General features: G+C 38.3%; 1 protein-coding gene and 1 long non-coding RNA gene across 2 annotated transcripts; both read right to left on the minus strand.

Annotated features, from left to right (window-relative positions):
- Positions 1-7,434: 7,434 nt before the first annotated feature.
- On the minus strand, positions 7,435-8,646 carry LOC149115885 (uncharacterized). Its single transcript, XR_016205817.1, has 2 exons — positions 8,595-8,646; positions 7,435-7,946 (listed from the first exon to the last, which is right to left on the minus strand). It is a non-coding gene; the product is annotated as an uncharacterized LOC149115885 (long non-coding RNA).
- Positions 8,647-12,720: 4,074 nt separating this feature from the next.
- On the minus strand, positions 12,721-14,732 carry LOC110068504 (uncharacterized). Its single transcript, XM_020775920.2, has 2 exons — positions 14,280-14,732; positions 12,721-13,916 (listed from the first exon to the last, which is right to left on the minus strand). The coding sequence occupies exons 1-2, from the start codon at positions 14,587-14,589 to the stop codon at positions 13,441-13,443; spliced, it is 786 nt and encodes a 261-aa protein (XP_020631579.2). The 5' UTR covers positions 14,590-14,732; the 3' UTR covers positions 12,721-13,440.

Consider the following 14,732-nt stretch of genomic DNA (forward strand, 5'->3'; position numbering starts at 1 on the left):
CAAAACCAAACCTAATAAAGCCATTAAAGAAAAGTTTACAAACAAAACTGCCAACGTCATTAAAAAGAGTACATCACCAAACCTCTCACAAACTTTTGCTTTTACATATTTTGGCGAGGCAGCGATAAATAACTTTACAACAACTGTCTAATTTCTCACGCGCTGATTGGCTCATTTTTGTCATCAATAAGAGCACAGACGGATAAAATTTTAATTTAAGCAAGTTTTCAGCAGTTCAACTTTCAGCTGCCGAACTGTCAACTTTTTAACCAATGGGATTTTATTGACTTTATTAAGTAGCCAATCGAAAAGCGAAAAAAGCTATTGACAATGCTCGCGTCGTTTTGAATAAAATTCACTTGTCTTTGTTTACGGCAAGTTTACGGCGTCTTTTCCCTCGTTTATTCCCGGCATTTGACCATTTTGGGGCCTTGTTATTGTAAAAAACAAACTGACGTCAGTTTTTTGACCTCTTATTGATGATAAATTTCGTCATAACATTGTCAAAGTTTACTGCGGAACCATTCGCCTGCGGCTCGTGGTTCCACAGCCACTTTGAAAATGTTATGACGCAATTTATCATCAATAAGAGGACAGACGCATAAAAAACTGACGTTAATTTATTAATTTCTTTCCATTGTAAGTACTGTATTTTTTTTTTCTATCCATTATTTCTCTCAGCTTCATTATTTACAATCTCGTAATTATCGATTTAACATTCATCTACTTACAATAACTATACAGTGAACAATCAATAATTTTTAGCTTTAAATTCTACTATTAATGACCACTATTCATTTCGACAATACAAAAAGCAGTAAGTAACGTTAGATCTACATATAATTTCTTATACTTAAAAATTCACTGAATATAAGAAGAAAATTAAACACTGCTTTTGGATAACTTTTGGATTGAACCAGCATGCAAATGTTTAGTGTAGCTGTAGTATTTCATGAAAAGCAGCGTGTAGTTAAATTTCTTCGTTATATTTTTTCCATATGGTTCAGAAGTAACATCAAACAGTTTCTCTGCGATGGACGGATTGAACTGACTTCTGTCGACTGATAATCTCTTTTAAATTTTCTTTTACAAAAGCATGGTCGGTAAAAATATGGTCGATTGAGTCCTTTTTACCACAACATATACATTCGTCATCTGGGTGGATACCATAAGCAAAAAGTTCTCTTCTTGACGATCAATAATTCCTAATAGGTCACTTTCGATACATGAAAATTCAGCTTAATAGTGAGGCCTAAAGGACACAAACAAAAGAAATGAACAAACATGTCATTCAATTCCCTTTTTTGTGTCCTCTAGGCCACACTGCCCAGCTAAATTTTAATATATCAAAAACAGTCTATTGAGTGAGCCTAATTTAGTTTGAAAGCGATTTAAAATGTTCATGAACTCTGATCACATGACAAATAATCATAGTTTATAACATCATACAAATATCTACCAACGTGTAAAATCTGATTTCTTTGCACTTCCAGCTTGGGAAGATATCGCAACTAGGATCCAGGCTCACAGTTAAAGGAGAAGGTCACTCCAAAAAACGTATATTTTTTGTCAACGCTAGTAAAAACCTTGCACCAAGTTTAGCCACTCCACCGTGAGTTTCAGCCTCTAAAGTACAGGTTTTCCTGGTGAAATTCGTCCCAAAGAAACCCAAAATTCGAACATCGTTGCCGCCATTTTGAACAGTACTCAGCAGCCAGGCCGCGTTTTCGTGACGTCATTCCGTCCGAGAGATTTTGTCCAAATGGCTTCCGAAGAGCCCTTTAACCACTTTGGGTTATGGCTGCTCCTGAGCCACATTATTTTGAGCCAGACATGCTCCAAACTCCGAAATGATAGCATTGAAGATAGTGAAGAGGATAATCGCTTGGGAAAAAAAAAGATTTTGCTGACCTTGTGTGAATCTTCGTCTGCTATTTTTAATTTTAAAAAAAACGCTGACCTAGAAGCCCGGCTGCATGCATCTTGCACCCATTATCTGCCCCAGTTGAGAGGGAGATCTGGCTTCTTTTTCACAGTAAATTAATAAATGTTCTACTCAAACACTGTGAAATATGAAAACAAGACCAATTTAAGCACTAAGAGCTGCTCTGATTTCTCAGAAATGACAGAAAACTAGAAATTACTCAGAATGAAAAATGCAGAAAGCAGATCGAAACGAAAAGAATACAAGAAGTTGCCAAAAATTTGCCGCGCAACTTGTATTTTCTGTGTCCCTTGTGATTTACTCCAATTAGAAATTATTATTATAGCGGAAGGGTTGCCAAGCGGAGCAAGGAAACTCATGAATTCAATTTTCTCATGGTTATCATGGCTAGCGGTATTGCTCGTGGACGCGTACACACGACGACGACGGCGGCGTCGCGCAAGATGGCAGCCATGCTCCAGCTAATAGGTTGACAGAGACATGCAACCTTGGTTTATAACGTCCTTTTTTGATACTGGACATCCATGTTATGGCGCGTCAACTGAGACCTGTCAAAACAAGGAGTCTGCTGATCAGTATTACGTTACCATATTTCGGGCTCAAGTTTAGAGCTCATCGAGGTCACGTGTTGCTTTGAATTTGACCACTGACCAAGTGCAGGTTTTCGATTGGATCGCAGGCTCATGTCAGGTTAACTTGTTGTAAACAGGGGCCTGTTTCTTGAAAGCCCCAGAAACTTTTCGGGCCCGTAAAACCATTTTTAGTTAATCGGTATTTAAAGACAGAGCGGTGTAAACGCCTGAAACTTCTTGTACGGAATGGAACCTCTGTTTATATTAAGAATATGTGAATAAAACAGCTTTGTAATCATAAGGTTTGAGATTTTGCAACGGCTTTCCGGGTGCGAAAACTTTTCGGGACCTTCGAGAAACGGACCCCAGGCCTAGGCCTGGGTTGCTTGGAAGCCGGTCATCGCTAACCCAGGATTATAAAAGTTAGCCGAAGTATAATTTTTCTTTTGTTTTGTGTATTTTGAGGACCTTGAGATTATTGAAACTCAAAACAGAAGGCCAAACAACATAAACAGACCACCTCACCGTAAAGTTACAAAACTCAAATCAAAATTCTTGCTTATCCTGGGTTAGCTTAATCGGGCTTTTAAAAATGTTGCCAAGGAGTTTCGCTGTTAGGCTTAGCTAAATCTATATATTACATTGAACTCGCTATCTCTTTTCTGATTGGCCAAAAGCGTACAGTGAATTTTTTAAATCAGCGCCTGTGACGTCATCTAGCTGCATATTATGTAACAAATAAAGAAGCCTAAGCCGTGTATTACACTGTGATAAAACACGACGGGCGTTTGAGAACACGAGACCGGAAATGTAGAAAACACGAGCTGCAGGCGAGTGTTTTATACTGGCATTTCCGAAGTGTCTGTGAAGAGGATTTAGATTAATTTTTGAATGACTAGTAGATTTATACTAAAACAATTAGATTATTCGCCCTGGATCTCTATGCGTGATAGTTGACTCGGGCTGTCCCCTCGTCAATTATCACGCGATAGAAATCTCGATTTCATAATCTAATCGCTTAATATATCACATACTGCCTACCAATTGGGCACATAGGTGTGGTCACAAAGCATCATATGCAACTTCAGTAGGGAAGGAGGAATGGTTGACTTCTAGGATCGACTAACTATTAATGTTTCTCTCAATAAATTCGAGAATCAACTTACCATGAAGTAGTCCCTGCAGAAAACTCACTTTTCTGTTATGGGTTAGCTTACATTGAGTGGGTTCCTTGAGTTTTTCAGCCTTTGTACGATATACATTGTAGGAACTGATACAGATTCAGATGGCCTGTTAGATGGCCATACAAATGCTTCAGGATTTCTTTAACCTTTCGTCCTTCTTGGATATGGCCGGCGCCAATGAAGTTTGATTTAACCAAGCCCCATTCAGCAGGCGAAAGAAACTGTACTGTTCTGACGTCACTGGTTTGTTCATTGGAGAGGCACTGGGTTCAAGTCAGTTTTCTCACTGGACAGTACACCGCACTGATGTTCACAAAAAGGTGCTTAACCCTATTCAGACTGGTCCTTTTTTTGGTCTTTTGACGTTTGTGTGGGGTGGTGGAGGCTTTTGACTGTGATTAAAAGAGTATTAAAGTTATGACATTAAAGTTATGAAATTTTGTAACAAATCGTAATACTTATAATCACAAGAGTAGACCTAGGAACGACATTTTCTTGCTCCACCCTGACTTAGAGAACTTTCTTTGAAAATATTTTACAAGATTAGACCAATGTTTTTGTAGTCAGCAGTTTCAAGTGATAATTATAAGATGCATTTCCTATTTTGATGACACTTATTATCTATATCTTTTATTTATTACGTCTTTTTTTAAATTATTACACCTTTATATAACAGTAGTCATCAAGAGAAGATCAAGATAAGAGAGTGAATCTCCCATATAAGCCTTATACACAAGGCCGATCCCTCTTATGGTGGGTCAAAACAGTTTCCAGCAGTTAGATTTTGATGGGTCATTATACCCACTCTTTATCACTTGATGCTACAATTTTTTTATCAAAAAACTGCCCAATCATTGGTAAAAAAGTTGTTATCATTTTCGTGACAGAATAGGTTACCATAGAAACGGAATAATCTGCTAAAACACCCTTACTTACAGCGTTAGGGGCTTATAATTCAAAAACGGCACGGTGAAATTTTTTGATATTACCAATTTTAATAAGCTTGATAAGACGCAACTTCTGGGAAAGTTTAAAAAAAAAACTGTACATAGGGTTCAGAGACACCTTAAAGTTTCGAAAATTTAAGGTGGCTCTGAACCCTATATACAGAATTGTTTAAACTTTGCCCAGGTGTTGCGTGATTTTAACCTTATAACATATCATGTAACTTGCCCAGGGCTGGTCATAAGTGCGGGAAAAAAATATTGCAGAAGGCTAACAAGTCTTCTTTGGGATGGGGTACAGCTCTTTTGAAGAACAGGCGAGCTCTAGATTTTAGACTTTTTTCGTACACAGAGCGTGTGTCGCCTAATTTATTTGAACAAAATTTGGGCTACAATGCTCTTAATACAATCTTGGACTAATGTAACCCGCCTGAGTCGCACTTGTGTCACCATTATAAGGCAGGTTGGAGAATTACCCTTTAGTAGACAATGTATCGAAGAGCTTTTGGACAAAACATGAACATGTTACGTATTTTCTCAGGAACTTTAATTATGGTTATTGCTATAAAATGGAACGGGAAGATTTCGCGGGACTTAATTTTTGTGATTTGGATTTAAAAGGAAACACATTTGGCGAAAATTGTCAAAATGTCGGTCTTCATCAAGATGCAGCTGGTCTCAGAATGGGCACAGTTAATTTTCCATAGCTATAGTTCCCGAAAAAAGCAGAGCTATCAGGAGTATTAGTATAAGGAGATGCCAAAAATAACTTAAGTATTGTCTTTACTTGTGCTCGCTACGAAGAAAACATCTTTTCTGGTACCGCGGGGTTATCACTTTACCATGTAAAACTACTAAATCTTAAGAAATTCGGTCTGAGAAAATAAGAAATTGAAAACCGCCAACATTTTTTATCAGCTGTCGCTTATTGATCGCAAATCGAAATAAAAACAAAGTCGATGACGAGAGATGTCACCAAATATTCATCCATTCATTTGAATGTTAGGACACAAACGCTGCAAGTAACTAAAAAGTAAAGTTTACCTAAAGAAAGCTATTTCTTTAAATATGTTTTTAAAAAATTGAAATTCGAAAAACTTGTCAAAATGTGTGTGCCATGGAAACATCAAGATCCCTGGCCATTGACGTGTCATGCCAGATTGTTCCCAGAAAACGTCTAGGAAAATTTTGAGGTCATTACTTTTCTGTTTTAAAAAAAGTTACCAGCTTTTTTTCTTTTAGTTTCTTGGTTCGTTGGGACAGTGTCACGGGCTGCGCATGTGCAAGATTACTTTTTCCGTATCGGCTAAGAATTCCTCTCTAGAGGAGATATTTAACTGCAATGTGTTCATTAAGAATAGGGGAAAGTAGCCTTTTTCTCCAGTACATCTCACCATGCAATACACGAATTAAAAGCTAAGTGAATGCATATTTCGTGTTACGTTAAGATTTTAATGCTACGATTCGATAAATAGCCAAAAAATCATGCCATATTTCAGTAGAATAACCCTCAAGTTGACTGTTAACCATCTCAAACCACACGCTGTTTTTGAATGAATGCTTGAATGCATCCTTTATTTAATTTCCGTATCAGCTTAAAATTTCTCTCTAGAGGAGATATTTAACCCGTAATGTGTTCATTGAGAATAGGCATAATATAAGCATAATATCTCCTCTAGAGAGGAATTTTATTCATTTATTTTGTTTTTCAATTATTTTCTTTAGCGTATCTCCACAGAATTCTACAATCAATTCTTCAGTTGAAAGCTAAGTGAACACAGATTCTTAAGACAATTGTAATAAGGAATTCAAGATGCGCTGAGTACCTCAACAGAGCAAACCTCGGCATTTATTGCTTGGAAGCACCATCTCTAGGGCTGACAAGCGGCCACTAAACTGGCCCAAAACAACAACGAAATATTTTTTTTCCAACTTATCCCTTTATGAAAACTTTATCCCTGTGTTTTAATAGCATGGGCTATTCATCGCAGTCAAATTTCCCTTGTTCACATACCACGACTGGCTCCGCTAGTAGACGCCATTTTGAATTTGCCGAATTCAAACTTGAAAATTCCGCCTGAGCGTTTCAACTTTTTATCGAAACGTCGCACCTGCGGAATTCATGACATTGTCCCTTTAACCTGAGTTTATGCCAGTCTTACTTGCCATGGAAACTGATGAGGTTTAAACGTGTTCTAGTAGCTACTTGCTAAGATGAAAAAACCCCCTAGAAATGCCAGTAATCTCTAAAAAAGAAAGAACACGGTGGTTAAGAGTTAGAAAGATTGAGATGGAATCTACCAGAAAAACTTGAAAAATGCGGGCCAAATGTTTCAAAATTTACCATCCACGGAATAGGTTCATAAATACAACTCACCCTGGAAAAGAAATCATCCCAACTTAAGCAAGCGCAAGGGAAGCGGTTTGTACTGTTTTAAAATTGACTAATCACAAATCGAGTACTACTCAAGGATACGATTATAGTGTACGCAATGAGCTTCTATCAAGTGCCATCCACGCTGTCATCCAACTTGAGTGATAAAAGAAAAAAAACATTGTTTCGCGTTCTCTGTTGCAATATTATTTAAAACTTGGCCTTTCAAATGTTGTCTTTGATATCTGAGCAACTTCTTCCTCTCGTTCACAACTAAAATCGTAACGAGAGAATTTAGTGGAAATAAGAGTTGCTGTGATTTTGTGCCCACGTCTTTTTTAAGTTCCCCACAGGACAGAGAACGTTATACCGTGCGGAAAGAAATAGCAGTTTATTTTTTTATTTTATTTTATCATTATTATTTTTTTGTATTCAAACCAAAGCGTAGCTGTTACGCGCTAATGGATTGATGGCTTGGCATTCGCAAAGTTCTCACTGAGCCAAGATAGTGTGTCATAGCCTCGAGCTAAGAAAATTGTCAGGGAAAATACACACATCGTGGTTGGACCGCAAATAAACGCAGCTGGTTAATTCTTGAGAGTGCATTCTTCGTCATATGACCAGCTACTGCAAAAGATTGAATAGGAGCTTCAGAAATTAGCGCCAAATTGCTTTTTTGGAAAATGTCGTTATAATTGATATTATTAAAAAATTATCTTACCGGTAACAAACCGACGTAATAGATCACTCTTATCGGTTGAAGATAACGTTCAATCTTCAAGTAGGTCGTTGAATTGATTTTTTTTTTTTAGACGCGTCCACTTAAGCTTTTTGATATGTCGTGAATCTCTTTTGTTTGACGGCTCCATTCAGTCCACCAACCCTCTGGCACAAATTTCCGTTTCTCTTTGAAATAATTTAAGCTTTCTGAAAGAAAAAAAAAAAAACACTGAAGAGATACAATCACGCTATGTGGCAGCTCTCATAAGTAAAATGTCGACTTAAAACAAAAGTCTTAGCCTCTTAAATCATGTCTCTTTTTGTCCGCTTTAGTGGATACCTGTACCGTGACGGTACAATATTCTACTGTCTCTGTACTCGGTTGCACAGTGAAGCTTTCCTATGAACATAGCAGATGTGTCTCTTAAATTATTTCGTGTTATTTACTGATTCTAGTGATATTCCGATTTAGCTCAGATCTGATGAAACGGACGACGTATTGCTAGCGCGCGTCAAAACAACATTACAGCTTATTAGCACCTTTTGAATAAAAACTGTGTCTATAAGCGTGTTTTTAAAGTATTAACATTCCTGCGGATTTGCAGCCACCTGCGACTGGAGTGAATGAAAACACCAGTAACTTGTGAAGTTGGAATTCATGAGTCATACCGACAAACTCAGTTGTATGCATCTATCAATATCAACCTTATTGTATCCCCTGAGTCACAGAAGGAATGTCAGTAAATATCGAACAAACGGCTCCACTTTACAATGAAGATACGTGTCAATGGTGTTAATTGAGTTTGTGGCCTTACTTCTTAGTTTTACGCTTGTTTTCGACGTTTCACACGTTACCTGTAAAGAACATAGCTTTTTCATTGTGTTTTGCCTTGAGGTTTGAATATTTAATGAAATTTCACAAAACCTTTGTCCTTTAGAAATGTTTTCGTTGCGGCAAAGCAGATATCACGAGTAAGTGAGGATCCATTCTTTAACCCATGGAGTGTTGACAATGATGAAAGTTGTGTTTCTTTGAAGTTCGATCAAATTGTTTGCTAAACACTTTCAGAAAGAACGAGTCAATAAATAAAGATATTATACAACGAATGGTTTATATATTCAATTTATGCATGGCAAAGTATCCAATTTACTTAAAATACTCGTTGTTTATTTAGCGTGGAAAAAACTCGCTCCTTTCCCTTATCAAAAGAACAAAAAGAACTCGTCTTGCGCTATTAAGTATAATGATACCGAGCTAAAGACGACAGACAATTCAGAACTAAATTAGCGCAGCGAGAGATCCGAAGACTCGACAATTATCTCAATGGTTTTGTGGCGCAATACTATTACCCTGTAATTAGATTGAGTAGCACACACTTTTAAGAACGCTTTATAAACCAACAGATTAAATGTTTCTTGCGGAAATAGCTGCAATTAGAAATGATTTGGGATTAGGCAGCTTCTGTGAAGGATCTCTAGAAAGAACGAAGAGTGCGCCAAAAATGGCAGAAAACAAAAGTAAGCTAGTCAATCTGATATATCATTACGTCAGAGCAACTGAACACGTTTTTTCTTATAACTTAACGTCATTAATGCTTTACTCTTTTGCATAAAAGTGCTATGTTTGGTGGTACAATGTACAATGGAGTGTTAAGAAAGAGATTTACTCAAAGGATTAGCGACGATACAATGAATCTTCCACAAAACAAACTTTTGAGTTTGTGCAAGCGACCTAACCGTCTTTGTTTTATAAACATACTCCGAAGCCATCCATTAAAGGCTATTGTCCGCCAGGCTAATTATCCATGACCCGTAACTCCTGTTAATATAGTCTATTAACGGAGCCACCATCAAAATGAACCAAGCTTGTGGTGTTTATGGAAAGGATCCTTTGTAAAGAAAAGATAGCCAATACTACGAATTTAACACGGGGAGGAAATTAATCAAATGTTGACAAGGTGATTTGGCGAACACCCAAATTTAAATTTCAAATGATGCTGCTGTATGGAAGTTTTGTCTTGTTCTTAATTAACTCCGTGTACGAGTTGAAAACAAAGATTCCTGTCTTCTAGGGCCATAACACGCAGCCGTTAACTCCACCCAGATATTAAGCAACATTTGTCCTGCGAAATTATCTTTAATTTCACCCTTACCCAATTGAAACTGTGACCACGAATTAGCCCCAAATTGCACTTTTGGCCAATAAAACGCCAACTCAATCGTTTCTTGCCACTTTGGAGCCATTAAAGGATATTCCAAATTATCTTTCTATCTGTATTCATGGCTAATTATATGCGAAAATTGGGTCTTGAAGGCCATTTAGTAATTAGTCCATTAAGTCGAAAGCAGAACAAAAACAACATGCTAGCGAATTAGCATTTCTAAAGCACCTGACCGAAACGGCGAAAGCGCTGTATTTAGTCTGTTTTATAAGAAATCGGAGACCAAGATTTGCTTAAAATAGACCGGTACCATTGCTTATGCAACTAAAGCGCTATTTAGCCATATTGGATGACTTTTCTTTGGGTACGAATCAACAAATTCAGTTATGATGTAAGTGCGAGAGTGGTTGAATAACATTTTCAAGTGCTTGAGTACTCTATAGAGTGAGATAACACCAACGATACGATGACAAAGCTAAGTATTATGAACTAGAAAAAATTACTTGCAGGTGTCGGCAGCATAGTTTTAAAACGCTGAGTGCTTCTAAGTTTTCGGCGGCAAAGCCGGCGAACTCTTTAGAACTGTGCCAATTTATAGACGAGAAAAATTGTCCTTTGTTACCTGCCAGAGAGCTGTTTCCAAGCACCAATTAACAGCGCTGTTTTATTCTCTTAAAGTTTGAAACGCATAGCCCGTGTGAAAACAAGAAAGATATTTTCTTTTCAGTGGGACAAACATAAAACAACACCACCCGAAAGAGCTTTTCACACTATCCGCTGTTCATGTTAAATGCTACGCGTGCGAGAAGCGAAAGCCCCGGTAGTTGAACACAAAAAAACATCTCAGCGCGCGAAGAAAAAAAAAAAAGGGAAATCTGTGTATTGTTCGTATAGGTGCAGTTATCTCGATACGCCCGTGTTAATATTAACTATAATTTGCCTCAATTAAACCACTTCTCGCAAAACAAGTATTTGAAAGAACTGATCGTTGCATCGTCATCAGAATGTACGTGAAGTATGCTCGCTCGTTTAGTCATGGATAATCGAACTACCCGTCGAGTTCGAGTAAAATACCAGGGTCACAGTTTTATTCAAGCAAGGCGCAAGGAAACTAGTTTAATTTACCTATGATGGTAGCGTTGACTGCAATGTTTATCGAACATTTGCCGTTGAGCGAACGTAATGTTAAAAGCAAGTTTTATTTGTTAACTTTGATAAAGAAATTTTATCTATGCATCACATCCGCTGAAGACATTAGTTACTTCATTTCGGGATAACAACAGCTTAGGCCAGCTTGTTTGGACAGTTCTCTCCTCGCGTCGACTACATACAAAGTTTCTTAAAGCATAACATAACATGTTTACCTAGAAAACGATAAGTATTCATATATACAGGTAGTTTATCGTTAGGCTTCCAGAACTTGATGGGCATTTTTAATTTCCAATTGATTAAAACTGGGCAAATTCCAGTGATTAAAATAATATCAACACTGCAGGACTATATATTACGACTCTGACTGTCCGTCAAGCTTTAAATAAAGAAATATTCCGACGCCGGTACTTAATTGATTCGGCTGAATCGTGCTTGTGAACTTTGTCCTGTTTTAATTTTACAGTTTTGAAGAAAATTCCAGATAAAACGCCATCTCTCAAGTTTAACGTTTCGTGTTTAAGCCTGGGGACCGTTAGGTATTCTCCGTTTTTATTTCTCTTAAAGACCTCCTGTGGTTTGCTACCTGTTAAGAAACATCCTCAATACCTTTAACTGTCTCTATCACCTGCTTTAACATGTCAGTCTTTGGAAAACTTTTATTGTTTTTAAACGTATGTGTTTCCCGGCCTTGGACGGTTTTTATATGCAACTTAAGCTGCAATCTCGAGGCCGTTTAACCTATAAAATTTTAATGAAAATATCTTCCTCGTTAAGTGAAAAGAAAAATGTTCTGTTTTAGTTGATTTTGACTCACATAAAACTATACATTTTTTTTTTTTAATTTTCACGAGCTAGACAAGCATGTTATAGAGTCACTTAGGCTCGTCTGACAACCTACGGATAACAGCTTCCCTGGGCGAGCCATCGAGGGAATGTTTCTGGGCTTTTTCCATAAAAGTTCCGCCGAATCATCAAATATTCATCATACCATTCGGATGGGTTCTGAGGATGCCGGTAGACCTCTTAATTCGGCAATCAAGACTGTAAGCCATGAGCAGTTGGACGATAAAAACGCCGGGGTTACGCCCGAGTGATAACACTCGTCGAATTAAACATAATGGGCTGGTTTTTTTGTCCGGAATCATTCACATGCATACACAAGACACATATCTAACACAACAAACAATGACCCGACACAATGGGCGTCCAGTAGGCATTAAGAGTATGTTGGTTTTGATAATGGACTTTCAAGCACGCAGCCATACCGAAATGCTTTGACCCTCCCAGTTTAAGACAGTTTGTGGGTTTTTCATCCTCCGATTCTTGCGGTTAGCCATAAAAGAGGGCGATGCTGAGACTTCATAATGGTAGAGCCTTTCTTATATGTCTCGCCCCTAGGCGAGGGTTTTATGTATTTCTGCCGTAAATCATTGAGGTCCGGCCCAAGAAGTGAAACAATGCAAAATATCATTGTGATGACGAAGTGTTTGTTTAACTCTCGAGGAAAGAACAATGAAAATATCTCTTTCAAACCACTGGCAGAAACAAGAAAAGTCAACACAAGGGGTACTTTACATCAGTCTCTCTTACACATGCCGGTTATTGAGAAAACATCATGGTAATCTACGCGAGCCAATCTCTTAATCAAAGCCGAAGAAAAGACAGCATTAAGCACAAAACCTCTTATAACTGATAAGAGTCCTTTATTCACTTAACAGATACTGTGTCATTGCTAAAATGTTATTGATACTCTCTTAAATAATAGATATAAGGAAATCTAAACTATTACTCCTTTTGAGGTATACTTACAAACGGCGCGTATATTGGGTGCTTATTGCAATCGGCCTGGTCACATCGACGAAATTTTAGGAACATTTAACACAGAATTAAACTGTGATCGAGGAAGAAATTTAGTTGTTCGGTGAAGAGACTACATTATACCAATATCTCTGCGATATAAGCTAATACGTGTATGTATTGAATTTTAAGGACGGTTTACACATCTTAGCTATGTGAAGGTGACATCAACTGTCACCTGTGTGACCAATTACCAATTGATGCTCCAATCTGTTCTCTCTTGAGTAGCATATGCTATATGAATAGACTCAAAGCTACATTTAAAACTCTTGTACTAAAAGATTTCTCCTCTGAGTTAAATTATACATGCTAGCCGGGTTATGACACAAATAAATTATATTTACAAAATTAAAAACTTCACAGCTTTAACAAGATTTTCTGGGGAATCATAACTAGTGTTCTATTCTGATAACCTTCCCACTAGTTGCATAAACGTTTTTTAACTAGCCTAAACCAACTCGTCGCTCTGTACACTTAACTTTATACAACTGAGTATTTTTCATGAAAGTCATTCTTGAAATTGATAGTGATCACATTCTTTGGCATCGCTCTGTGAGGAAAGGAGTCTTAAGACACCACTGGCCCAAAGTTGGCGTTGGAATAGCTTGTTTAGACTGACTCGCCAAAACCGCCAGGCTAGCTGGAGTGTCCGCGTCATGACTTCCCGTGCCGGTAGCCTCTGAATTTGACCAAGCGTCTGTGTTAGAGCCGTTTGATGATCCTGGTCTGCTTTCCGGTTTGTTTGGTCCATCAACCGAGTTGTCTTCGTTTGTTTTGACATTCTTTTTACACTTAGATCGTCTGTTCTGGAACCAGATTTTCACTTGGGTCTGCGTCAGGCCGAGATATGCGGCTAGTTCAGCGCGTTCGGGTAAAGCGAGGTATTGTGTCTTCTGGAAACGTTTATTCAGTTCTCGGAGTTGAAAACTTGAGTAGATTGTTCGTGGTTTCCGAATCTTTTTCCCCTTTCCGTTTAGCCTCGGCTCGTCACATGGTCCTTTCAAATCTGCAGTGATAATGTATATAACTATGTTAAAATTTCCACAGAATCTCTAGAAAGCGGCCCAAAGTGATCCTAAATTGTATCATTTCGCCGTTCAACTTATCAAGCGAAGAGCAACAGAGTACTTTAACCGTTCATTTTAGGCTAATTTTGTTGCCATTTGACAATGCAGTTTAACACTTCGAAGGTAGTTTGACAGAGTTTTCGAGTTCACTAACTTCCCTAATTTCCGACAACTTAGGCGACCACAAGAGGATTAAACGCGGTAAATAACTTCCGAATCTACCCTAGGCGAGGAAGTTCAAAATTGCTACTTGAAATGACACAGAATGAGACTGACTCATACAGATTTGAAAGCTGACTCACCGTCGTGAGGAGAGTCGTGCGGCGCACCAAAACCCTGTATGGAAGGCGACAAGTACGGATGATGCGAGAGTGGGTGATGGTTGAGCACGGGCGGCATCGGAAAGGAATTTCTGGCGTTGCAGGCGAGCGGGTAATCTTGGCTAGGTGGAGGGTGATGATAATAACGCATCGCCGTGTACGGGTTGTAATTCGGAGGAACAGGATTGTAGCTGGAGTAACTGTGCGGACCTGGTGTCGAAGGCAACTCCATGAAGGCGGACTTGCAAGGCGCGGGAGGCTCAAAGTACTCGGCTTGGAAGTTGAGGTTCATGTGGCAGCGCTAACCGAAGAACGGCTCAATTATAACAAGTCCGCACTCGCAGATGTGACAAATTGACAACTCGCTGTTCACAACCTCGATATGAGACCCGAGTAACCACCTGACTGGTTGTTAAACAACAAACCTTGAGGCCA

The sequence above is a fragment of the Orbicella faveolata genome, unplaced genomic scaffold, assembly GCF_042242905.1.
Source record: "Orbicella faveolata isolate gen_17 unplaced genomic scaffold, um_ofav_v1 contig_13, whole genome shotgun sequence".
Taxonomy (NCBI): domain Eukaryota; kingdom Metazoa; phylum Cnidaria; class Anthozoa; order Scleractinia; family Merulinidae; genus Orbicella; species Orbicella faveolata.

Bases quoted from the DNA above. Each gene is read 5' to 3' on its own strand.
- LOC110068504 (XM_020775920.2), bottom strand. From the start codon at position 14,589: ATGAACCTCAACTTCCAAGCCGAGTACTTTGAGCCTCCCGCGCCTTGC. The intron at 13,917-14,279 runs GTGAGTCAGCTT...TTATCACTGCAG, and splicing joins GCACGACTCTCCTCACGACG to ATTTGAAAGGACCATGTGAC.